General features: G+C 36.1%; 1 protein-coding gene across 2 annotated transcripts in view; it reads right to left on the minus strand.

Annotated features, from left to right (window-relative positions):
* ebf1b (EBF transcription factor 1b) overlaps window positions 1-26,919 on the minus strand; it is a 139,509-nt gene that overhangs the window by 29,916 nt on the left and 82,674 nt on the right. For both annotated transcript variants that reach the window (XM_073871167.1, XM_073871166.1), the window contains exons 7-10: window positions 17,463-17,544; window positions 14,039-14,180; window positions 6,086-6,216; window positions 3,687-3,813 (exon numbers count right to left, since the gene is read on the minus strand). In XM_073871167.1, the coding sequence (XP_073727268.1) occupies window positions 3,687-3,813; window positions 6,086-6,216; window positions 14,039-14,180; window positions 17,463-17,544 (482 nt within the window). The remainder of the gene's footprint in view (window positions 1-3,686; window positions 3,814-6,085; window positions 6,217-14,038; window positions 14,181-17,462; window positions 17,545-26,919) is intronic.

The following is a 26,919-nucleotide window of genomic DNA, read 5'->3' on the forward strand; positions in this document are numbered from 1 at the left end:
CCTAACTTCCCAGCATTTAAAACGAATGATGTACTTAAAGTAGTGGGTGAAAAAATAAAAAAATAAATATACCATCTGTGCTTTCGTGTGAATGTCACTGGTTGCCACCTACAACTCTTATAGTGTAGTTGATCATGGTACTTAAGTTCTGTGGACACACATGCTTTCTCTCTGTATCGCTGGAACAAGTCCGTCACCCTCCCATCAGCATCCATCTGTGCACCAGATCACAGCTATTTTTCTCTTTAAATTCGCCTTTGATTTAGAAACACTTTCAAGTGCGTCCTCTTGTTTGTGTGGGTGTGCGTGATGATTTAACACCCACAAGCGAGCACAAACAAAACCATACAGATATATTAACTGTGAAATTAGTCAATGAGATCTGACCTTTGACCTCACTGAAGAAGTGGGCATCGAACGGTGGGGTTTTAGGTATAAGGCACGAATAAAGTATAATCCCAGGGTTAAATTTAGCTTGAAGTAACCGATTTAAAATTCAGATTAAAAACGTTTTTAAAGTTTTATCATGCGTTTATCAAGTAAAATATTAGATGTGCATAGAATATTTCGAATCAGGCTGTAATTGTCAAATTATGGCATGAATAAAGCGTGAAAATTATTATTTGGCGTTTTATTCCCAAAATATTTTAATTGTTATTCTTCCACCCTGAAGCTATTTTGGGGATTTTCGCCTGGATTTGGCCTACCCAATTTCAAAAGCTTCCCATACCCACATGCAGAGGTTTACATACAAATGTTTGGTATCATTTTACAGGAAACCCTTTGAAATTACATAAAACACTGTTGAAAGTGCTAAACATGGTTGTATGTGATGTCAGTCCTCTAATAAACACAAAAATAAATAGGCGCTTTTTGATGTTTTTTTTTCTAAAGTTTTTATTTAAAAGTGTATAACTCTGGCCCTGAGTGCCTCAGCTCCCTGCAGACAGTTTTGTTTGATTCCAGCAGTTGCCAGCTTACAGAAGAAAAAAGATTTTTTTCTCTATCATAATCTATGCAAAAGTTATTTTACTCCAACTGATGGGAGGAATAATACCCTTTTTGTATACAATTTCTGCCTAAAAACATTTGAAGTGCTCCCATAACCACATACAGTGGAATAAATGCAATTGCTTTATATCATTTTAAAGAAAACCCTTTGAAGTTACATAAAAAGCTGCTGTTTGTGACAAATAATGTTATTTATGTTGTTTTTCATATGATGAAACACCAAATTTTCTTTTTATATGTTGTAAATACTGCCTCTGATAGTGTATAACTCTGGTTCTGTGTGCTCTAGCAGACTGCAGACAGTTCTGGTTGTTACCAGCAGCAGACAGTAAACACCCAAAAAAAGAATGATCTCTTTAGCATGTCGCATTCAAAAGTTATTTTCATTTTACTGAAGTGTCCGAAAATACATTTTTCATATAAATATTAATTTTTTGTTTTGGACATATAATAAATAACAAGGGATTATTCATGCACACAACCTAAGAAAATGCTGTGAATGGACTCATTCTTTAGAGTAGGACCTAAGATAAAAGATGATGTATCATTTGTGGCTATATGTGCTATCTGAGGCAGTCCACACTCAATTTTCCCATATGTTTACAAAAGACGATTTTTTACCTTATTATTCATTCAACTATTGTTGGATATGTGTTGATAATAGAACAAAAATAACACTGTAGCCTTATTCCTGAGAATGAGAGCTTTCATTTGATATAAGACTTGCCCATGTTTGTCATACTTGAAAAATATGAAATATGTGAATATTAAATCATATAAAAAATTATGGGGGGGGGGTGATAGTGTAAATTAAGTGTAAATAACTTTCTTACAGTAAAAGATTTCTCAAAGTGATGCATATCTGGAGAAAGTAGAGGGTCTAAGCTTTCAAACAGTATCTCATATGTGTTACTGGGGTCCATGATGGACCATTAAAGATTAAAAGAATATTTTATTTGAGTCAAAATACGAAATTTTGTACCCGGGACTGGGTCCTCAGGGTTTAAGAGGTTTTTAACAGTCTATTACACAAATACTGAGTCTGCCTTACAAAAAATGAATCACGATCAGATTTAAATAAATACTAAACAGAACATGCAGAATAAAAGAGAGAGAGGCATAAATATTTTATGGTAAAAACACACACTGTTCTACAGACAGTACTGCAAACGTTTTACAGCAAAACCCACCACCCCCAGCATTGTTATTTGATCAAAGTTTTAATGTCCATTCATATAAATTTTTTACTCTTTTTATTAAGAAACAAACAGAAAATACTAAAAATATATGCACAAAATGAAAAACAAATCAATTGTCAGAACTAAATATCTTCTTCAGGCATCAGTCAATATTTAGTTTGACCCTTTCTTGTCACTAAACACATTGTGAAAATTAGGATTTAAATTCATTTAGATTGAAGAGATCCAGCAGTTCCTGAGAAATAATTATGATCACTATACCATTGCAAAAACAACAAATCTAATTGTGCCAGGTTGGCCTAAGACTTTTGCACAGTACTTTACAGTTTAATGCATGGGGGTATGTGCTCATATGTGATGCCTATTGAAAGATGCAAAATAACTATATTGATGTGCATGGTTGTATATTTATATGTTTTAAGGATTATTAAGGGCATTAAGGGTTCTGTGTAAGCTGCATGGCTTTTTAAATGGCTTCAATATGGAGGTTTATATAAAGCTATAAATATTCAATTGATATTACTTTATTTTTTGTTACTTAAACTTTCTCACTTTTAGGTGTTACCAATAAAAGTTTTTTTTTTACCTTAAATTGTCTCACTTTAAGTTGACAAAAATTTATTTTTTAAGTGTTACCAACTAAAGTCAATCCAATTTTCACTTTTTACAGTTTAATCAAATTTGTTATGCAAGTTAATTAAACCTGCTATTTTAAGCTTATGACTAGAGATGAGTTAACTTATAGAGAACATAAATTATAAAACAATTAAAAAAAAATATTTAACTTAAGTTAAAGTAAAACAAAAACTTGATTGATATGTTTTTTTAAATTGAAGTTGTAATTTTTTCCCACATTTTTATTAAGATGAGGTACACCACCAGCTTGCTCCAACCAAATTGCATGAACCGGATGTTATAATAACAATTTCTGGTTTTGTAAACACAAACTTCCCAGGACCTGAACGTACTAAAAGTACAAACCATAATAATATTATTTGGTTACTGCTAAAGTCAAAAGTCTCTATAATAGATATAGGTTGGCTCCACCTTAAATGTAAATTATTAAGATTTTTCACCTGTTACGCATACTGTATGTATTGTGTCTACAACAAAAAGGAACATGTTAGAGCTGGTGCTCAGTATTAAACTTAAAACCGGATCCTTTTTACTGAAGTGCTTAGCTGAGCTTTTCTTATGCACTGAATGTAAGAACACGACAAAAGTATTTCTATCTTACACTGTCAAAAATAAAGGTACGAAGCTGTCACTGGGGCAGTACCCTTTAAAAAAGGTCCTAATATATACCATTTAGGTACAAATATGTTCCTTTAAAGGTACATTTTGGCAGTTCAAAGTACTAATATGCACTCTTTGGGTACAAAGGTGTACCTTTTTGAAAGGGTACTGTCCCAGTGACAACTTTTGTACCTTTATTTCTGAGAGTGTACATGAACTGAAATGAATAAAGAGCCTTACCTGTGTAAATGAATCTGCCTGGTGTGCCTTTGCAAAACTGTTTGGACTTATAGGAAAGCGTGACCTCTACCACCCCAGGGATGTGACGCGGAGGTGTCTGAACTCTGATGGCATGAGGTGTGATGAGCTGTGAAGGACAGTAAAACAGACAAATATAGAGGATGAATTATATGTTGTTGAGGGTATGCATTATTGTAACACAGTAAAACCGTTCTCAGATATAACACAACCTCAATTTTACGTCTATGTTTCACAATAGCATCTTATGAGATTTAGCTCATTGACATAAAGGCTATCACGGCAAAATTTTGGCAACACAACAATGCACTAAAGCTAGACGGATTTGTGTTCACAGTGTTCAGCCCTGTCGTCAATAAACACACGAGGGAATGTGGTCTTGGAAAGGGAAGTGTGCGTACGTGACCTTTAAAATTAAAAGAGCAGAGGGAGTTGAAATCGAGTCTATCGCTATGCTCATCCCAGTTCATATATACTCTCAAAGGGATAATCAAAGCTATTTCTGATCCTGTTAAGTGACTATTTGTCTCTAACTGCCCATTTGTACATCACGTACACACATGCTATAGGAAAACATTGCGGGTGCTATGAGTCCGAAGCGAGACAGTGATTCTCCTAAACGTTATGAATTCCTGAATGGTGCTATTCCAGGGCGGCATACAGATTTCACAGTGTTTGGTAGATGAAGAATGGGAGGGGAAAAATTATGGAAAAAGAACTGCTTTGGTCCTTCCTATTCTCTTCCTCTCTTGTTAGATGCTATCTGTGGTAATCAGATCCCTGATGGCACTGCAGCTGAAGGGAAACCGCATGGCTCGGAACGAGGCCCCCTATAGGGGAAGGTTACGGGGTCAGGAGGTAAAGGTTAAAAGGTTACGAGGTCCACAGGAACGGCTATAGGGAGATTTCAGCACACTGTATTAAATCGTTACCAGATGTAGTTCATCATAAAACACACACACATATTCATTAGCCTGCTTCTTTGGTAGCTAATAATACTTAGCATAAAAAGACCAAAGGGGCTTGTCGAGTTTAAAAAAAAAATGTGCATCAGGGTCGATGGCAATGATGAACACTTACAGTAGTAGTGACTATATAGTGTCCATACGTGAGCATGTGCGATTTGTGCATCCGTTAACTGGCGTTAAATGTCTCGATTCCTTGTACAAAGACATGTCAAAACAATTAAGTAGCTTTTTAAAGTATTACATTTCGTAAGCACTTAAGCACAGTAACTTAATCATCTGCTTAATGCCGGCCTAACGTGTCGGTAATGTATTCTGAAATGAGAATGGGTGTCTTTGACAGCCTTGAGAAATGTGATGGATATAACCGTTTAACATAATGTATTTAAATAACAGCTTAGGATGACTTCTATTAGGCAGGCCATTTGTAAGAGAAATGCTTCGCTAAAATGCTTTATAAGAATTTAAAAAGGAATAATAGACTATTCGTTGTTTTATAGAATTTTTAGCATACCTGTGGGGGTATAACACCTGAGCTGTGCAATATCAATTATTTACCGTTAAAACTATCACACATCAAATCATTAAGAAACTTCATAAAGTAACTTGCTTAAATTCAGTCAAGATTATATATTAATATATAATTAACACTATGGGTCTGCACTAAAAAAAAGCTTAATAAAATGATGACACCTATTTCCACAAAATCAAATTGATTTATCTGAACATAAGCCGGAGGATTGTTCTTACGAGTTAAGTTAATGTGTTTGAAATTCATGTAGTCAATTAAATTTGTGTTAAGCCAAATAACTTTACTTGCTTTTGTTGGACAATTTTTTTTTAAATGAACATTTCTTATTTTTACTGTATGTACCCATAGACTGTAAAAAAAGATGGACGACGCAACGTTGCCCCCCCCCCCCAATGTAATGAATTGAAGATAAAAATGTCGGACCATGGTCGCTGCCATGTTACGTAAAAATGTTAGTTTGGAGCCAAGGCATGCGCAGAAGGAATCGTCCGTGGAGCCAGAGGCGGAGCCGCTGTATCAAACTTTCGCCCAAACGCTCGCGCGACCAATTCAACCACGCCAATCATAACGACACGCTCAGTTTCTATAGCATCAAATTACTAGCTAAAATAAAACACATCACAAAAAAGAAAAATTGAACATATATCAGCGTGATATCAACTATCTGAACCACCTTTCGGAAACTTTTATTGGAAGTGTAAATATTTTTTTATTTAGAGTCCCATTTGTTTGAATGGAGAGGGCGGGGTTTATGACTAGTACTGCAGCCAGCCACCAGGGGGCGATCAAAGAGCCAGCAGCTTCACTTTTCAAGACTTATGAGGCACACCCGTATATACCGCATATAACTGAATGTATAGTCAGAAATGTCATTCAAAACTAACCTCGCTCCAGACCAACATGGTGCCGAAGATGACCTGCAGTCCGTCAAAGAAGTTGTCTCCAATGATGATGACAGTAGCACCCCCTGTTGTCCAGCCTTCACTGGGACTGATGGCTTTGATACACGGTGCGGCTGCTCCAAGAAATGAGACGAAACAATGGTGAAAGAAAGAAGAAAGTGATTAAAAAGAGTTTAAATATTTGTACATCTCACAGTCTATCCAACGTACCATTGCTTGATGATATAAGTTTTGTTTTTAATTTCCCAATTGGTAAGACCAGAAGGGTATTAACATTTAATGCAGCCTTTCTTAGGCTAAAGTGGGGTTAAAGGTGGGATTCTTAACGTGGTTTATTTTCTAGCGTCTGAGAAAAGTCTTGACACCTCTTGGTCAGAACAGGAAACCAAAAACATACAAATGTCACAGAGAAAACTCACACAGCTGGATCTAACTAAGAGTCCCGTAACAGACGCCCCTGGAAAAGTGTTGGTGGTTTTCACAGCTCTCGTAGCACATATTAGGCATTAAACAAAGATTTTTATACTTGTACCATTCCTGTCCAACACAATTCCTGAGCTGATGTATAAAGATTAAGATTTTAAGGGTACAGTGATTAAAATGAACAATTTTTAACTGGAGTTGCCATTAAGAATTGATGGCATGATATCAGAGTACCAGAACAGAAAACACTGCAAAAACAGTTTGTTCTGCCAAACCAGAATATATTAATAATAATTTCATACTTCAAATTTATTATAGTAAATACAATCTAAATTTGGTTGACCCCACTGCATAGAAACAAACACGAATTTGGTGATTTGGGCGAAAATAAAGACTCTTAGACCACCTTAGGTCTCCCGCTGTATGAAACACGTGTTTTTGTCACCGGGCGTCGAGGTGCACCAGCACGTCTAGCGTGTTCTGTTTGTTGCTCTCTATGGCGTCCGTGGATGTGTGACTGAGCGAGAAAGGGACCACCAGGGAGAAAGGTCAGTTTGCTTATTAGAGCTGTCTGCTCCCCTCACGAGACCAAGAGTCTAGCGCTAGCAGGGGGCAAAGAAAGCAATTTAACCAGCCAGCGTTTACCTGCATTTAGCTTTCAAATGCCAAAGAGTCATTCGCAGTAATGGGATATAAAGAGACTATAGGGTTGTGACCGCCAGCACGACTGTTTGGTTCACATTAGGCTACAGTGAGACGTTGTACCCGGGAGCATTGAGGATGTGAATAGTGCTGGAATTAGAAGACGGAGAGATTATAGGAGTGGAATATCTGTTGCTATCAGGTCCAAGAAAGTGATAGCTTGCAAAAAAGCATTATAAATGATGACATAAGATACATACACATGTGCATTTAACAACCTGATCTCAAGAATTTCCGTGTTATTGTCACGAAATATTTAGCTAATTTATCCGTGTCATTGTCACGGACCTTCGCATTTTATGTGTTCGTACCACAGACTTTCTTTTCCGTGTCAGTTTCACGTATTGGTTACTCAATTGTTTTTCATATTTTCTCCTCCCAATTTTGTGTGGGGTTGGGGTGAGAACGACTTTCTGTTACATAAAATGACATCCTAACCCAAACCCAAATCTAACCCTAACGTCAGGCGACAATTGTTTAAAAAATTTTATAAACCAATAGTTAAAGTGACATCTAGAGTTGGGTCCGAGTCCACCTTTGTCGAGTACGAGTCAAGACCAAGTCCTTAAACATCAAGTCAGAGTCCAAGTCTGAGTCCAAGAGGGTCCGAGTTGGAATCAAGTCCGAGTTCTTAAAGGCCGAGTCCAAGTCGAGTCCGCCCGAGTCCAGAAAGTAATTAAATTGAAAAAAAGATACAAAATTTGTATTGTAAATTGTTACTTTCTATCAATACTTTAACTTTTCAACCCATTAAACCAATGGCAATATAAAAATGTAATTAAAATACCTCTATTGCATCTTGTCATTGCCATTGAACATTTTTATTTTATGTCAACTAGTTTCCTATCAAAAATGATTTCAAAGAAAAGAAAGTCTTGCAAATAAATTCTCAAACCCATGCGAAAATTGTTTAAAAATAGGAAAAACACTTGAGTAACCAACACGTAAAACTGACACGGAAAAGAAAGTCTGTGGTACGGACACGGAAAAATGCGGAGATCCGTGACAATGACGCGGATAAATGAGCAAAATTTTCCGTGACTATACCACGGAACTTTGTGAGATCATGTTGACATTTAATTACAGCTCAAAAACACTGTTAAGCCGCGTGCACAACGCCTGAGACAAGGGCAGAGTGACATGATCTCATTCATTTCAATGGAAACGGGGCAACAAGAACGACAGTGACCATTGGTGACAGGAAGTGGACGTGTTCAGCTATACGACAAAATTGAGAAAATTCATGCAAATGATAAGCGACTTTCATGAGCGGCTACCAATGAGAGATTTTATGAAACTATTTGTAAAGATTATCAATTATCAATAATCAACTATTTTTTATATTTTAGTTCCATTGATTCTTTAAAAAAAATTATAAATAATCTGAGCAATAAAACAATCAATTATTAGTTTTTTATTAGATCTTATTTTAAACCTCATAGGTCAACAGCTTAATCCGTGGCCAGTATTTACATTCATTCCTTTTATTTAATATGAAAAACATCTCTAAATCCTAATCACAAACAGCTTTAGATTACTGAAAAGAACAACTTCTCATGTTCCCGTAAACACATGTTAATCTTCTCTTTTTACATGTCATGCTTGTGTCAGATGATAGAAAGAAAGAAATCCTGGAGAGCGAACCCCCCACCACACGCACACGTCCATTGGCTTTGGGTTGGGGTGGTAAAGTGTGAAAGATGAGGTGCAATCTGTGCCGGTAATCTTGGCGTGAGTGGAGGTTTTTTGGCGGAGACTGAAATGGTAGCTGGATTAAGCAGATGGAGACGCATGAATCCATCTGATAGGATTAAACTTTCTGTGGCTTTCACTGAGCCATCTGCTCACCGTGCTGCTCACACACACACACACACACAAATACAAAGTACAAAGTCTCACAAGTGAAACACAAAAGCACAAAACAGAGGTACAGACGTAGGGCAACAAACGTTTGAGTAATTATTCTTGGATAGGCAAGTACATGCAACTAAAGCTGAGCAAAAGCAGTAACTACATTGATGATCTATTTTATTCATCAATTTTTGCTTGTAACATTGTATCTTTTTTCTATGAGCCTCTTTAACAATATTTCTCTTGTTAGTAGAACAAGGAAGTCAAATTCATTGCAGTGAATTTGTTAGATCTGTTCATTTACATTGAGGTCTTATGCTACGTACACACCAAATGCGTAGCATCGCGTTGCTCGCTCTAGATTATTCGCGGGATTTAACTTTGTGTCTTGCAAATTTTTCACTTGAGTTGAATATTTTCAACTTGCGCAAAGGCGTGTTTGAGGTGAATAGCGCATTTTCGCAGCAATCGCGCAACCCAATTCGAGTCATTGGCATTGTCCCGCGCGAGGACGCTTCTGATCATATCTTTGCATTGACTTTGTATGTAATCTACTCGCACAAATCGAGTACTCGCGTTTGGTGTGTATGCCCCATTCCACAGTACTGTTCATAAATGGGTCTGTACTTAATTATGACTATAATGTCTTTCTCAATACTAAATAAAAATTGTGCACGATATTGAAGACACCTGCGATAGCTTGCTAGTGCGATTGTCGGTTTGTAAGTTTGTAAAATCAAGTGAATGCATTAAAATATGTAAAAGACATAATGACGAATTACATTTGTTCAGTTATTGTAAACTATTTCAAATTGGTTTATGCATTATTTAGGATATATTTTGCAGGCCTGCTAGGCATGCACATATATAAAATTTCTGTGCCGATACCGATATTCGATTATGTAGAATGAGATCTACCGATAGCGATATAATGATTTTTCGTATGGTGTTGTTTCAAATTATTATGTCATAGTCCTAGATGTGCAAACTGCTATTCTGTCACCTTATTCAAAATAACCACACAGTAAAAATGTATGCGTTTTTACAACAATTATTGATGTTTTAAAAAAATCTGCTGATAAAAAGCTTTTTGGTGCACCCATAATTATTACTATTCAAATTATTAATATACTATAAATGTATATATTATATAACACTACATTCACAAATGTTATATACAGTAAACAATTCAGAGGACACAGAATTAGTCCCTACACAAGGTTTATGGCAGACACAGTACATTGGTGCACACCATGGACAGATTGCATTTCGTTTCAGTGTCCCCAGGGTTTGCGCTCGATGCTCTGGGAGGGAGAAACCACAGTCTTCCACAGGGATGGTTTCAGCTGAGCCATTTCACCTGATTTCTCTTTTATACAAACTCATTTAATGCTGTAGGCTGGAGGATCTAGGGTCACACACACATCTTCAGCTCCTGGATATAAATACATCCAGTTGTTATACTGTATATACACTATGCTCTGTTGCCACTGTTGTGTTATCCGAGTTCATTTTCACAGCTGTTTTCTTAATCAAACTTCTCAGACCTGATCTGAGGTCAGTTCAAAGTCCCTTAAAATCTTATCTATGACAATTGTAATTTATAGCATCACATAAATTAATATGCACCAACTTTCTTAAGTAGGCAGTGCAAATAGCAATCCAGTACAGCATAAATCCTATTACATCAGAAGCCAAATTTGCATAATTCAGTTTGTGGGAAAAATATACATATAAACCATGTTTTACATTTCAAAACATGTTATAAGAGTTCACCCCAAAGTAAATCTCATGTAATTTTAAAACCACAATGTAAACCTATAAGATTTATTTTGCCTGTATATGTTACTCTTGCAAAACCCAAAAATTTTAACAAGCGCCACTAATTAAACTTGTTGACGGCCATCTCTCGAGCATACCCATCTGATACGCAATGGACTGAAACCCTGTCCAAAAAATGATAACAGAGGCTTACAGTCAACACAAACTGTAAATCTGTACTTTCTGTCTTCTTTCCAAATGCGAACAGACCGCCTGATAGCGCTTGATTCCACCAGCACGCGGCCAGAGACCCCAAGGGACCATCTCAGCTTATCACACCATATTCATCCACGACCATAAATCACCACCATCATATGTTCTGTTCTCCCATCCAGATCCAACAAATTTCCCCGGACATCAAAATCCTTGACAGTCTAAACGGGACACTGATTGGATTCGCTGAACGTCAAGATAAATGCTTCAAGCTTCTTTGTAAAGCACGTCAGAGTTTGGTTATGTGCAGATGGTCTTTGGAAAGGCTAGCGAGGGCTAAATCGACACAGAGTGGCTTTACAGCACGTCAACGTAAGTTTGGTCTTGCGCAGATGGTCTTTGGAAAAGCTAGCGCATGCTAAATTGCCACCGAGTGACTTTACAGACATAAAACTAACGAGTAATTAAAAACGAACACCATTTTGAGGAGAAATTACTGATTTTTGCTTTTTACGAGCAATGAAAAGCTTTTTATTTTGTGGCGAATGAGCTAGAAATGGCAGTCTGAGACAATTTTAGACATGTATTATTAAAGCAAAGAGTCAGTCATCAGAAATCCACTGTGATGGATGTGGCATTGAGGGCAGAGTTTTCAGCCGCGTTTCGTCAGCAGGTTTTCAAGGTGAACTTACACAGACAATGTTACGAATAAAAAATTATGAATGTTAAGAATAAAAAATCTAAAAAAGCTTTTAATTTGCAGTGTCTGCCAAAAGGGATTATTCACGATTAGGCACAAGTCAATGAAATATCAGAATGTTTTGCAACTTAATAAGAATCGCCAACAAATGACCACATTTTAGCTTAGCAATATGCAAAAGTCAAACCGATTTAAAGGGGTCATATTATGAATTTTTTTTAAAGATGTAAAATATGTCTTTGGTGTTCCCAGAGTGCATATGTGAAGTTTTAGCTCAAAATACCAAACAGATAATTTATTATAGCATGTTAATTCCCATTTTGTAGGTAAAGCAAAAAGGTGCCGTTTTGGGTGTGTCCCTTAAAATGCAAATGAGCTGATGGTGGTTTGTTGATATTGAAACTCAATTGTGCTGTCAATTATTTTTCTCTCTCTTTTTCTCTATGCACTTAATGGCAGTGCTGTGGTTGGATAGTAGAGATTAATGGGCAGTATTATTGTAATTGGCCTTGCTACCCATGTCACAAAACAGGTGAAATCTGAATGACCTAATCTTTCACATGCTTGCAGAGAATTGTTTACCAAAACAAAGTTATTGTTTTTTTTCACATTTCCTAGGTTAATAGGAGCACTTGGGTCTCAATAATAGCACTTAAAAATGAAATCAGATTTTCATGCTAAGACTCCTCTAAAGTCAGTGCTGAGTGATTCAAACCAGTCACCAGTGTTGGGGAAAGTTACTTTTAAAAGTAATGCATTACAATATTAAGTTACTCCCCAAAAAAGTAACTAATTGCGTTACTTAGTTTCTTTTCATGGAAAGTAATACTTACATTACTTTTTAAGTCACTTTTGTGTTACTTTTTCTTATTTGGATGAGGCATAATCTCTTTCAGGCCTTGCAGGTGTTTTTATGACTGAGAAGATCTGCATTTAAAAATTGCATACTTCCATTGCAAAAATGGCCTGCCATCTCCATTTTTGACTCAAATTGTCCCACTCAGGTGCACATGCATACTGTAGAGTGTGTTATTCAACATGACTACGTTCAGTTTAATTCAGTACATAATTTTTTCATTAAAATGAAAAGTAACTTGCACTACTTTTTTTTAAAAAGTAACTAAAATATTGATGTGTACATTTATTACTTGTAATGCGTTACCCCCAATACTGCCAGTCACAAGTGAGGTTCAAGTTTCAGGGTTTTAACCCATAAGGCACCTGTTCATGTAAGCAGTGTACAATCAAAATGTTTAAGTTACCCTTTAGTTTTAAAATAAGTGTATTTACCCAACAAAATACTGGTAAATGTATTTAAATGGGTAAGGTTTGGATAAGGTTAGGTTTAGGGCTAATACCCAATAACAACACAGTTACCCAGTAAATACATACTAGCCTACCTGTACAACAGGATTGTAAAATAAATGTTTGGCCATGTACCATAGTAATATTGTGCCATCCCTAAAGCATCATGTAATAACCATACTATACGAGCCATACTATGGTTATCATTCACTACTATTATTTGATTCTTTGATACATTATTTTTTTGTTAGGGCATACAATTATATTTAGATGGATTTAATTTTAATCCTCTTCATTCATTAAAGCCCAACACAGTCATGTCTGCAAATGGAGGGATGGGTGGGAATGAGGAAGGACACAGGTTAGTGCTTTAATTAATCCCTGCTTCATCTTTTACTCTCTTCGCACCACTGGAGAAATGACTTAAAGGGCCAAAGCTCACAAACGCCTCTGACAGCAAAGCGTTATCTCTCACAAACTCATTCACACGTACTGGATAGAGTTTAACATTTTGTAGCATCACACTATTAATAAAATGTGAACTTGTGCGTGTGTGTGGTTATTGTCAGAGACTTGCAGAAGCTTACAGCATATTTCATCACAACATAAGACAGTGTGAACATGTTGACCCAATAGTCAACCTTACCTCTCTCTCTATCTCTCTTTCTAATGATAGAATTTCTTTATTTCTTATTGTGGAAAACCAGTTTCATCTTTAGCCATAAGCCATAATAAATATCTTTAAAATCTTTATTTTTTTATTTGAACCCTTTGTGGAAAGAAACATCTGAGGGTTAAAAATAAGGTGGATTGTATTTTATCTACACATCTATTATTTTTATGTTGGCTATAATAATGTGATAACGCAAATAAATTTGATTTTTCATATTTTCTTGTTCATTTTGCAAACTGCCTGAATGAACCATTTTGCTAGAATGAATTATAATTATAGAATGAATTGATTTAAAACAATAACTTACCATGTTCCAGATATGACGGCGTTCCCTCTGACGGGTCTAGTCTCCGGGCTCTTCTGCCATGTTTGGAGTTGTTGTGCACAAACATGTTGTCTGAAACAGCCAGCACGTGTCCTTCTACACTTACTGTTGTCGAAACAACCACCTGTTATAAAAGCAACACAGGGTTTAGATGGCACACATCAAAAACATTTTTACATTCAGTTTTGTTATTGTACAATTTGTACAATTTGTATTAAATTGGGAAAATGTATGCACCACCACCAATTTTCACTGGTTAGCCAGGTAGTCCTGTCCCAAATGTACAGCATTGACTAAACTTAAAATTGACATTGACTCGATAGACTCCAGCAAACATGTTTCAGAAATGTATAGAATAGTTGTTGTGTCTATATTGTAAAAATTAAATACACACATCGGCATGTTAATAAAATTGTATACACAGGGATATTGTGGCATGTAATGCATAACTAATCCCACTGCCAGCAGTACTTCAAACACTATAGGCGTCTCTAATCGTTTTCGTTCTGTACACTAATTTACACACAAGTGTAAACACATCTCTCTGTCTATCCCACAATGCACTGCACTCTCTGAATGACTGCTGATAGAGGTTGGCTCAGATTAATTCAATTAAAAAGCAAGCACCACTCGAGCGCCCTGAGACAATGACAAGAAGGTAATAAGTAATTGAGGTTTTCATTATGAGTGGCACAAACAGACCCTCTTAAGCCATGGAGACCCCCCATACCCCTGCCCATAGAGCCTCTTATTTCAATTGCTGTTGAGCTCTGAGAGGAATTTTGCCTCTTCAAAAAGAAAAGGAATTGGCAAAGAGAGGAGTGTGAGGGATAATCTCTCTATCTCTCTCTCACACAAATGACACAAATCTATTTAACAAAGATGGGCAGGAAAAATCAAATGACTCTATTGGACATGCTATCAAGAGCACCAATGTGGGGCAACATATTTCAGGTTATGTAGGAAAAAATTCAGTATATATGGCGAGTGATGCTATATTTGTATGGCAACAATTGTCTTGGGTCCATATATATATAATATTGAGGAATAAAGATTTGATAACACTTTATTTAAAGGGGTGTTCATAAGACTAAAATGACACCTTCATAATCGTGACATGACACGTGCTATATTGACAGGAACTATATTGTATGGCGTAATAGCACTTTTGGGAGTACTTCGACTCGCCTGAAAAGTCCGCTCCCCTTCTCCCTCTCATAATGGGAGAGGGAGGGTGTTACTGCGCCGAGTCGAAGTACTCCCAAAAGTGCTATTACGCCATACAATATAATTCCTCTTTTAAATCCGCTTAGAAAAGCGCTACGTTTTATTTTGTACCACCAAACTTGCTCGTATAACTACTCGTCTTAAATAGGAAAAACGTTGATGTGTTTGGTCACTTCTAACTTTATCTCTGTTTGATACCATTGAATGAATGGGGCTAAGCTAAATGCTATCGAAGTGTCGCAGCGCGCTCCAGTGCTTACGTGCACACACACCAATGACAGAGGGATGTAATAACAATTCTTAGTTAAGGTAATAACATAGTTTAATATTGAAAATGAGTAGACTATTCCTTTAATGACATTTTAATGACAAATTATATTTGTACCACTGCAGTTGAGGTCAAGAAAAATATTCATGACGCTGTTATGACTGAGTATTAACACTTAATGACATTTTAATGACATATTATATTGTATCACTGGTAAAAAGTGGTCAGTTATGTTGTCTTGGTAATATTCAATGTTGGACAAAGACATCTCAAACAATGTCATCTTTGCATTAAAAAAGGCATAATTGAATGAATATTAATGACAGTTTTCATAAACGTGCATAAAATCTCCTTCATGTTCATGACATGTGTCATGTCATGATTATGAAGGTCTCATGTCAGTCTTACAAACACCCCTTCAAGTAAAGTGTTACCACATCTTTTCCAAGAAATATGATCAGCCACAGCACTACATAAGCATGTGATAAGAATTTAACTGTATTGTGTGATGGGAAATCTCTCTGCATTCCTTCATACTCTCCGTGTAAAATACGACTGCGTTCTGCTGTTAATTACACAATGACTGCATGCTCACTTATAGTGCAGTGTAAATGAAAGCACTAAACAGACAGCTGCTGAGTATAACATCTTACCTCAACACATCAAAACACAGCCAAAACAGCTGGAGATTTTGGTAAATGGTTTTCACGAAAACAACCGTTAGCCGAATAAAGCCATGAAGTGGAAAAACATTTTCCTCAGAGCTCGCTATTTCAACTTTGCTATAGAGCTTTTCAAATTGCTGTACTGTGAAGAAAAATGGGTCAAAAATGTCCCAAGCTGTCACTAGGGCATTGTTGGTGAAACTATTTACACTAACTAACCCTACCAATCTCTGGTTGGAGCACTAAAGTTTAAAAAAACATGGAAATCAAATGCTTCAGTTGCACAGACTATAGAGCGTATGGCTCAGGGAATTGTCTTTTGGTTCGAATCTGTCTCGAATCTGACTTTTTTTTAATAATAATGAAGAAAATGTCTGAAAAGTGGAAGTAAATGAAATGTTTATTCTCCCAATAATGCAGCATCCATTTAATAATTTTAATAAAAAAAAAAAGATTAATTTACACTCTGTAATGTTATCATTGCATACTGTTAATCTATTAAAATATTAAAGTATAAATTGTATCTGCCAATATAAATAAAATATAATTACTATTTACAATTGTTGCAAATGTAATAATTTTATTTATTAAATAAAACTTATTTTTACCTACTGTAAATAAGACGCTTGGTGTAAAAGCATCTATCGTTATTTGTACTAGTGTAAATAGGTGCTGCCTTAAAAAGACATATAACTTCAGAGTAAAACCGAATATCCAGCAGAAATGTATGTAGGGTAGGTGTTGATTTCAGGCTTGTGTGTGTGAACAATAAGCAGTAGAAAGTTTTGTGTGTGTGTGCGCGCTTGTGAAAGCAGAAAGGAGGTCACATTCCAACGAAAAACTGGAGGTCAAGGTCTTGTGTTTCTTGCAAAGCAATGATAGGTTGTTTACTCAATGTTTGCACACGTGCACCGTGTGAGTGACACTGCTGGGCAATCGAGTATGTTTACAGGCTTATAGGCAGATTTTAACATAGTCCAACACTGAAGAACTACAGGCGGATGAAAGAATATCTTACACAATAAATGTGGACAAAATGACTTTCAATGCTGCAAAACCATTAACGCTGATCAAAACATAAACAAAAAGATCATAAAATGTGACCTCACATCTGCAGCTGGTACGATGCTGGCCAATACTCTGAAGTCATGAAAACTGAATTTAGATCAGTAAAAACAGACCGAAAGTTTATGGACGCAATACTGAATGGAGAGTAAAATAAAAAATAAAATGATGAACGGTTTACCTGAAAGCGTCGCATGTCCCGTGGGTTTCCTGCATTCTTCAGACAGTTCTGATTGCATTTGAGGAAAAACTTCAGGAAAAACCTGTAAGAGAAAAGATATGAAGGGTTATAGGTGAACCAATAGATGCAGAATATCAGTCTGATGCCACAGGAGAACCTTTGTGAGCTCTGTCAAAAAAACATTGCATCAGTTCTTCAGTGTGTATGGGTATTTTGAAGACCCAATTCAATATTTTTTTAGTTTCTATGTTGACATCTTTCCAATTGAATAACTAAATTATTGTGGGACATATCAAGGGGATTTTTATCACCATTTAAACAACCATATTTCTCTTGCTATAGAGGCAGGTTGTATTCTCATTGTACACTCTCACTGGGACGATACCTTTTAAAAGGCTCCTAATATGTAGCATTGTGGTACAGATATGTACCTTTGAGGTACCAGTATGCACCTTTTAAGATACCGACCCAGTGAAAACTTCATGTACCTTTTAAAGAGTGTAGAGAGCACATCACTGGGCCTCCACAAACAATATCAGTTTTTATGGTCGATTATCCTAAGTGTGCATTTTGTATACATTTCTTATCATGTATCCAATAGTTTTAAAGGGATAGTTCATCCCAAAATAAAAATTCACCATTTACTTACCCACAAGTTGTTTGTAACAACTTGAGAGTGAGTAAATGATGACAGACTTTTCCCTCAGAAACAATATGGCGATCTGATTTAACCTAAAGAACCTTCAATGAATAAACCATATATATACATACAGACGAAATACACCAAGATACCTCTTTGCTGAACTTAAGAACCATTAGAGAAACTTTTATTTGTATAAGCATTCACAGTACACAGCAACAGGCAATGTGCTGAAATGTGAATCTCTCATCTGTCACGCAGGGAAAGACTGCTAAGACAGCTTACTGATTCAAAGACAGAAACACACAGACACTTATTCAGTCGCGACTGTCTCTCTCATAGTCATGCATGCTCATAAGCAGAAAAGCCAGCACATTCACAGGCACAAAAACAAACTTTTTACTCATAGACAGGCATTAGAGCTGTAACGGTGCAATACCAGCTGCTCTGATTGGCACTGAAACATCGTGTGCATACTGTAAGTGGATAATGCATTGGCACATTTTGGTCAATATGACACAGAATATGTTATACTGAATCAAGTCTTTATCAAACACACACGCTGACTACAATACGATGTCACACAGCATCTTCATCACGTATGGTTTCTCAAGCTTTCCTGAGCTAAACTAGTAAAGCAAACTAACAGCACCGGTAGATCACTTTTGTGCAAAAGTGTCTGCCTAATGCATGCATGTAATGTAAATGTGTAATCCTTACATGTAAACACAGAGCATCACCAATCATTTTCTTCTCTTTTGATAGCAGATGTCAATCACCTATTTTCTTGTACACTGCAAAAAAAATGACTTTCTTACTTAGTGTTTTTGTCTTGTTTTATGTACAAATATCTAAAAATTCTTAAATCAAGATGTATTTTTATGAGCAACATGACCTAAGAAAATAAGTCTAGTTTTTAGACAAAAACTATACAATTCAAGTGAATTTGTGCTTAAAACAAGCAAAATTATCTGCCAATGGGGTGAGAAAATTTTGCTTAAATTAAGTGTTTAAGAAAAAGGAAAACTTATTTGTAGATTTTTTTCTCACCACATTGGCAGATATTTTTGCTTGTTTTAAGTTTAAATTGACTTAAATTGTATATTATTTGTCTGTAAACTAGACTTATATTCTTAGGTCATTTTGCTCATCAAGAAAAATCATCTTTATTTAAGACTTTTGAGATATTTGTACTGCAAACAAGACAAAAATACAAAGTAAAAAAGTCATTTTTTGCAGTGTAATGTAATGATATACATTTTTAAGTGCAGCTTAATTTCTACATCATTTTTGGGCCACTGTGGACACACAGAGTGTATATGTCTATTTTAATATACGCTTGTATAAACGTCAGGTTAGTATCAAGATTAATATTTTAACGTAATTTCGCCTGACAAGTCCAGTTATACAGCAGAGAGCTCTCAGATTTGTGTGGATCAACACACACACACACATGCACACACACTTGGAGTCACCCTACACTTTCATAATTGATAGGTCCTTACTGTCGTCTTCAGTTAAAGGCACTGCAATAAGGCCCAATTACTGGAATAGTCGAGTGTGGTGGGACTGTACTCACTTACATGAGCTAACTCATAGACCCCTGTGACCCTTTCAATAACACTACAGATCAAAGCACTTCACTACTGATGACTCCAAGAGAGAAACAGTAGGATACTGCAAACAACACGAATCTGCTGAAAATATAGGAGCAGGATTTACACTGGACGTGTGTGAGCTCACATTGGGTTGTTTTCCGTGTGGTCTGCTCACTGAGGATCTTTATAGTATAGTCTATTCATTGGGTTCAGCGTAAAGGTTTTGTCCCAAACCATATACAGTACTTAGTTTGTTAAGATTGCAAATACTGTGGGGCTTTAAAACATTACTCTGTCTATGTGAGGGGCGCAGCCTATGTTGTAAATTGAAGGTGGGACTATCTGTTTGCCTATATTTTCCCATATATATGCACAAAACTCAAATGATAGAGATGTGAACAATTTTGTGGAATTGCACAACATCTGGAATTTCACAAAATAAACAAAACACACACTTACAGCTGCAAAAATAGTAAAGTGTGACGAAGTGAAATATAAGCCAGGCATAAAACAATAGTAACAATATATGCTCTTGTCCTGCATTAAGTGGGTACTTTAGTAAGTCATTATATTTTGATACTTAATATTTTTATTTTATTAAGTGTTCATACTCATTGGCTTTGCTTTAAACATTCAGCTCTACCAAATCCATTAACGCTTCCTAAAATGTACGATTTCAGGGATGATACATAAATCTGCTCCAAAAGAGCAAACTGTGGGGAAGAGGGGGAGAGGTTTTTGAGTAAAGGTAATCTAATTTGGTTACTAAATGCAAAACAGCCGCCATGGCTGCCTGTGCCATATTCCTGTATGGTGCGAACAGCACAGCAGCATAAATTATTCAGGGGCTGAGATGGCAATTATGGCTCTGAGCACAACCAACATTAATATTTTATGAGGGCTAACGCATACTTCCAAGTGAATCAGAGAGAGAGAGAGAGAGAGAGAGAGAGAGAGAGAGAGAGAAAGAGAGAGATTGGGGGTGTCTTCCAGATACACTTTCTTTGTATTTTTCGCTCTTTCTTTTTCTTGCACTTACTCACTTGGTCCCCTCTCTGCCTCCCAAACAGATTTCTGTTTCATTATTTAAATGACAACATTCACTATTGCCCAATTCTGCATTTGGCATTTTGTTCTGGCTGTAATAGCTGCATTATAACAATGTTATAATGCAGCTATTACACACATTCAGATCATGTCTCACTTTCTAGGGACTTTTTAACAGCATGGAATATGTGTATAAGGGACATGCTGAAAAACTGTAACCACGGAAAAAATACATACAAACATAAAACATCTGTAGAATTTGATGACGTAGTTGTGAAAATTGAAATAATAATTAAAGAAATACCAGGTCCATGTGTATGTTTGTGTAAACAGCAAAAGGATGGAGTCATTGCATTTGATACTGAATGATTTCTTGGTTAGTGTGAATCCAGAACAGATATCCCAAATCTACAACCCCAATAAATACAAGTAGAAAAGTACAATTAGTGTAACCTGACTATATATAATATATAGTGTGTATTTAAACAATGTAGAAGAGAAATATCTGCTCATAAGACTCCTGTACACAATTTCAAGTTTTCTTAAGGTTTTTTAATTGTGTCTGGAAACATTTAAATATGGTACATCAAGACGTGCCGTGTCAAAATTTAAAATCATGTGTTTTCATGTCATTCACACCAAACCTGCCATAATATGAGCTGATGTATTGAATCCAGGGACATAGCAGCCATACTTTAAGATAAAGTAATTCTTTCCCCATCACTTTTTTGACCCGATGCCAAATTTTTAGCTGTGATCTCTGGTGTGTTACTTAAATTTGAGACTTCTAACATTCAGCAAATCACAAATGAGACAAGACAAAACATCTCTGGTGCCATGAGCTTCAAATCTCCTGTTGCTCTTAAGATTTATTTTATTCACAACTCTTTCTGAGATTTTGGGGACCTGTTAAATGCACCCCAGAAAAAAAACAGGACAATTACGTCCTTTTTTGAAACACACACTGTAAGTGTTATGTCCCGATCGAATTTCAACAATGCCATGATGTGAACTTACAACGAGTCTACAATAGACGTGAGTGACGCAATACAATGCAATGGAACCCATTGGTAAGAACTAGGTATGGTCACAAAAAAGCATAGATGTCCACAGAGGTCTCAAACTCCCAAATCTTGCAGTTATTTTTTTTTTTGATAGCACAAAAATAGCAACCAAATGGTATTCTATATAATATTTATTATATTAGTATGAAATTTTGTATTTACTTTGTTTATAACATACATAATTAGTTTGGTCTTTGAGGGTCACATCACCAGAGAGCTGTCCCCCACTTTAAAAATTCCTGCTATGCCCCGATATAAACAAATCATAAAAGTACTTTGCCCTTTGAGATCTCCATATGTTTTCATCCTGCGATAAAAAGCAGTGTGAATATTTATCAAAACTTCTCCATTTGTGTTCCACAGAAGAAACAAAGTCATTTAAAATGACATCATTGTGAATAAATAATAACAAAATGTAGATTTTTGGGTGATTTTTTTATTTCATGCCTTTTCTCTGACTCGATTAGGGTGTGAGATGATTACTAAAAGTGATGTCAACAGTGATGATGTCATCCAGCGATTGAATTGGTGAAATGGGTCACTCACTCCTAACTCTCATTATGTCTTTAGATGACATACCACTCAAATATACATCACTACAACATACTGATTCACTCCATAAACTCCATGCTACACATTCGGGAACTCTTAATATGCAGGACTGATAATTGCTCACCCCAGTGTGGAAACAGAGAGCTGTCAATCAAACTGAGAGGTCTCTGGAGATATGGAAATTAAGCTGATGACTGCTTCACCTGGATCATATTCAGTGTTGTAGACACAATTATTCTTTAACCAGATACTTTTTTTGGACTGCTAAGTTTAATTACATTTCCTGTGATGTTTATAAGACTAATCAAAAGTAAATCAATTAGTAGTAAAGTTGATGCAATTAATTTGGAATTTTACAATTATTTCAATGTTTACATGGCACTGTGGTCCCATTGTGCTTCCAACTTCAACGTAATGAATGTATCATCTGTCATTAATAACACCAAATATTAACAACACCTACAAAATCTGACGTGTCATTAATGTCTGCAGCACAAACAGTAGCTGCGTTTCTATTGCAGATTTGCCAAAATTTTTGCGTTATTTTCTAAATGTCGACAAAAGACTTGCGAAATGACTCCGTTTCCATTAATCGATGATATGTGTCGAAAACGTAGTTTTTCCTCTCGCGATAAGTCATTTCAAACATCACGTCGACTGATGTTGGTTGTTTTACTAATATCATATTTTCCCTGCACTAGATATTATTTTTAATCGAAGGAATCATATTATCCAAGGAATAGCCCCCTATACTTAGTACATAATTTTTTTAATCAAAATAGATATATGAGTGTTATCCAAACATTACTGGCAAGGAAAGCCTCTTATACTTGGGTGCAGACAAGTATTGAGATGTTTCTGGGAGGTTTTAGTACATACCGCGTCATCACCTGGTTTCCATTGCAGTTTTGCAAAATACACCTTTTCCGAATTGCCTGATATGGGAGTTTTTGCAAAATTGACGTGTTTCTAGTGGCTGCATTTTCAATTCGCAATGTAAATTTGCACAATTTGGGTAATGGAAACGCAGCTAGTGTTTTGGCAATGTAATATGGACATTTTCTATGGTAGGGTTTATACATATTTTCCATTACATCTATTTTATAGTGTAGTGATGTTTGTCTTAGCAAACATGTCTAGTAATTACAGTCACTTTATCATCATATTTGGTGGTGTTCATTAACCCGTTATTTGATGTGCATTAAAAGAGACAGATTATTTGGGAAAATCCAAATCAAACAGAGACCAAGTTTCTTATGAGTAGCATCTTGTATTGACTTTATAGAAAATTGACTCTTTTGTCCAAAGTGAATGCAATCCATACATTCACCTGGATAGGAAGATGACCTGACCTCTGGAAACATCTTTGACAGAGTCCTCAACAAACCAACCCAATGATAGAAACAGGGAAAGGAGAGAGAGCACAAATAGTAAGAGAGAGATAGAAATGAAAAGAGAGGGACAGGTCTCCTTTAGTGTCTATTGTAAAAGACAGAAGGCAAACAGCTCAATAATTTATGAGAGCGAGATTGATTTTGGGGTCTAGCTCAGGGGGTCGCAGGGGGCTGGTGTACTGGTCTAGCTGGGAAATCATTAGCCCCCGCACACACACACACCGAGACACAGAGAGAGAGAGAGAGAGATGTGAAGCTGATCAATGCTAGAAGGGCTGGGGGGGTCCTGTACCTTATGGGCTGGCAGATTTACTACTTTAATTTTCTTGCACACAAACACTGGCTTTAACTTTTCTTCTTTGTCTGTAAACTATTTTTGTTTTTACAATTTAGAAGTATTCTAAGCATCTGAAAGTGTATTTTTGCTAAAAGATCATTTTGTTATACAATCACCGGTGCAAAAAATGGATAGATGGAAGCGCTCAGAAGCAAAACCAGTTATGTGCATAATTAGCATATTTTTTATCAGACTTAATGGATTCTGCCTAAAAACTGGTATTTCCGAATAACCTGATGGTGGGATTAAGCAGATTTGACACAAAAGTATTTGATGAACATAAAATACATGCTGAGAGCATTCGGTTACAATCATTATCAAATTTTTGACGGAGTTGGCAATTAGCGGCTTTTTCAATAAACTCTTCTTTATTGATTATTTAATAATAATTTATTAACTTTTTTAGGGTTACGCTATAGGGATGGAAGATTTCTAAATTTAATACCCTCTGTTGTTTTATATTAACATGCTCTCATATTATCTTCTTACATGGGTTTTAACATGGTAAAGCTCCATAAAGCAAATATCTGTACATCCAAATCACTCCACTTGGTTAATATACTGTATGTCTTCTGAAGCAAAAAGTTTGTGAAAGAAAATGATTAATGTTTTAAGCTTATTTGGCTTAAAAATAAGTTGAAAATTTTTAAATCTCATTGGTTCTTGTGCATCTCATTACAAACAAACATTTCGCTTAGATACCCTTATCAATGGGTACTAAAAAGAAACAATTAAACACCTTTATTTCAATTCACAATGTAATTATGTTCACTTAAAGTTGTTTATCCAATGATTATAAAGAGTTCCCACTATTTTAATTTAGCAGTCATGTTTTCATATATTGAAAAAATTGTTGATTTCCTAATAATCAATTTTAGAGCTGTATGTTTATGTCTTCTCAGTTTTAAAGGATTAGTCCATTTTCTTAAAAACATCCAGATAATTTACTCACCACCGTGTCATCCAAAATGTTGATGTGTTTCTTTGTTCATTCGAGAAGAAATTATGTTTTTTTGAGGAAAACATTCCAGGATTTTTCTCATTTTAATGGACTTTAATGGACCCCAACACTTAACAGTTTTAATGCAGTTTCAAAGGACTCAAGGAGGCATTAGGGTCTTATCTAGCGAAACGATTGTTATTTTTGGCAATAAAAATAAAAATATGCACTTTTAAACCACAACTTCTCGTCTTCCTCCGGCTTTGTGACGAGCCAGCGCGACCTCACGTAATTGTGTAATGCCGTTGAAAGGTCACGTGTTACATATATGAAACGCACATTTGCAGACCATTTTAAACAATAAATTGACACAAAGACATTAATTAGTATCATTCAACATGCAACAATGTCGGAACAGTGCTCTTTCTTCACACTTGTAAACACTGGGGCGTAGTTTCGCGTATGTCATCCTTGATCTTTCAGTGTGATGACGTATTACGTAAGGTCACGCTGGCGCGTCACAGGACCAGAGGAAGAAGAGAAGTTGGGGTTTAAAAGTGCAAATTTTTATTTTTCTTGCCAAGAATGACAATCAATTTGCTAGATAAGACTCTTATGCCTCGTTTGGGATCGTTTAGAGTCCTTTGAAACTGCAATTTTAAACTGCATTAAAACTGTTAAATGTTGGAGTCCATTAAACTCCATTAAAATGAAAAAAATCCTGGAATGTTTTCCTCAAAAAACATAATGTCTTCTTGACTGAACAAAGAAGGACATCAACATTTTGGATGATAGGGTGGTGTACGAGTAAATTATCTGGATTTTAGACTAATCCTTTAGCTGTTTGTTACACTTGCACAGGGAGAAATAAAAATGTCTTTGACTCTACGATATGATACCTTGTTACAGTGTCAAGCAACCATTACAAAACAAGAACACACAGTGTACACCGAGAGCATCTCACACAGTAAATAACACAAGACAGCTAACCCTCTCTCTGCTTCAGGCACACCGAACGTTTTTTTTTTTTGCATGTGTCAGCAGACAGCTTACACAACGCTGAGGCACTTTCCCATCTCCGCAAGAAATCGCCTATTAAATGTCTTATTCCACACATCAAAGAAGTGCGATCGTGTGTACAGCTGTAAAATGTTCAGAAGATACACATAAGACCCTGGATGTGCATGTTTCCATGTCACAAATGTCAGCAGAGCTGGAGTTGGCGTCTGATGGGACACATTCCTTTGTCATCACTGGCTCCACAAATAATTCATAGACAGCCGAGTGAAGCCACATCACTGAAAACTCAAACTGGTATCCAGCACGTCCAAATCCTTCCACCTGTCTCATTCTGTCTTCAGATGAGACGAATAAAATGACAACAAGACGGTTACTCGCTCTACTTGGTCAGCTGTCTCAAAATGATGACCTCATTCGTAGTCCATCTGATGTGGTGCTGCTTTGATTTGCCAGAGGTATATGAGGTAATAGTGATGTCATTCGTCTTTCAGCAATGGTAGAATTATATGAGTAAATCAAGTCATTTTTAAACTCACATTTATGTTCTTACCAGACACGAAAAAGTGTCCAATGATACACTATGTCTTACTCAGTTTAACCCAATTCCAAAACATACTGACAGCCAATTGGTTTCTATTTAAACCACCTTGTGCTGAGTGGCTCCACCCAGAGTGGAATCTCATTGGTCCAAAATCCCACATTCGATAACTCTATGTTCATGCATTGAAGAGAATTACAATTCTAATAAGTTATATTAGAATTAAGTTGGGCGTGTTACAGAGTATTTCTGTGCCGAATGCACTTCGTCAGGGTTCGTACAAGTTTCGGAACGTTTTTTTTTCGATTACGGGTCCAGCTGACGTTT

Source organism: Misgurnus anguillicaudatus, chromosome 9 (assembly GCF_027580225.2).
Source record: "Misgurnus anguillicaudatus chromosome 9, ASM2758022v2, whole genome shotgun sequence".
NCBI classification, from domain to species: Eukaryota; Metazoa; Chordata; class Actinopteri; order Cypriniformes; family Cobitidae; genus Misgurnus; species Misgurnus anguillicaudatus.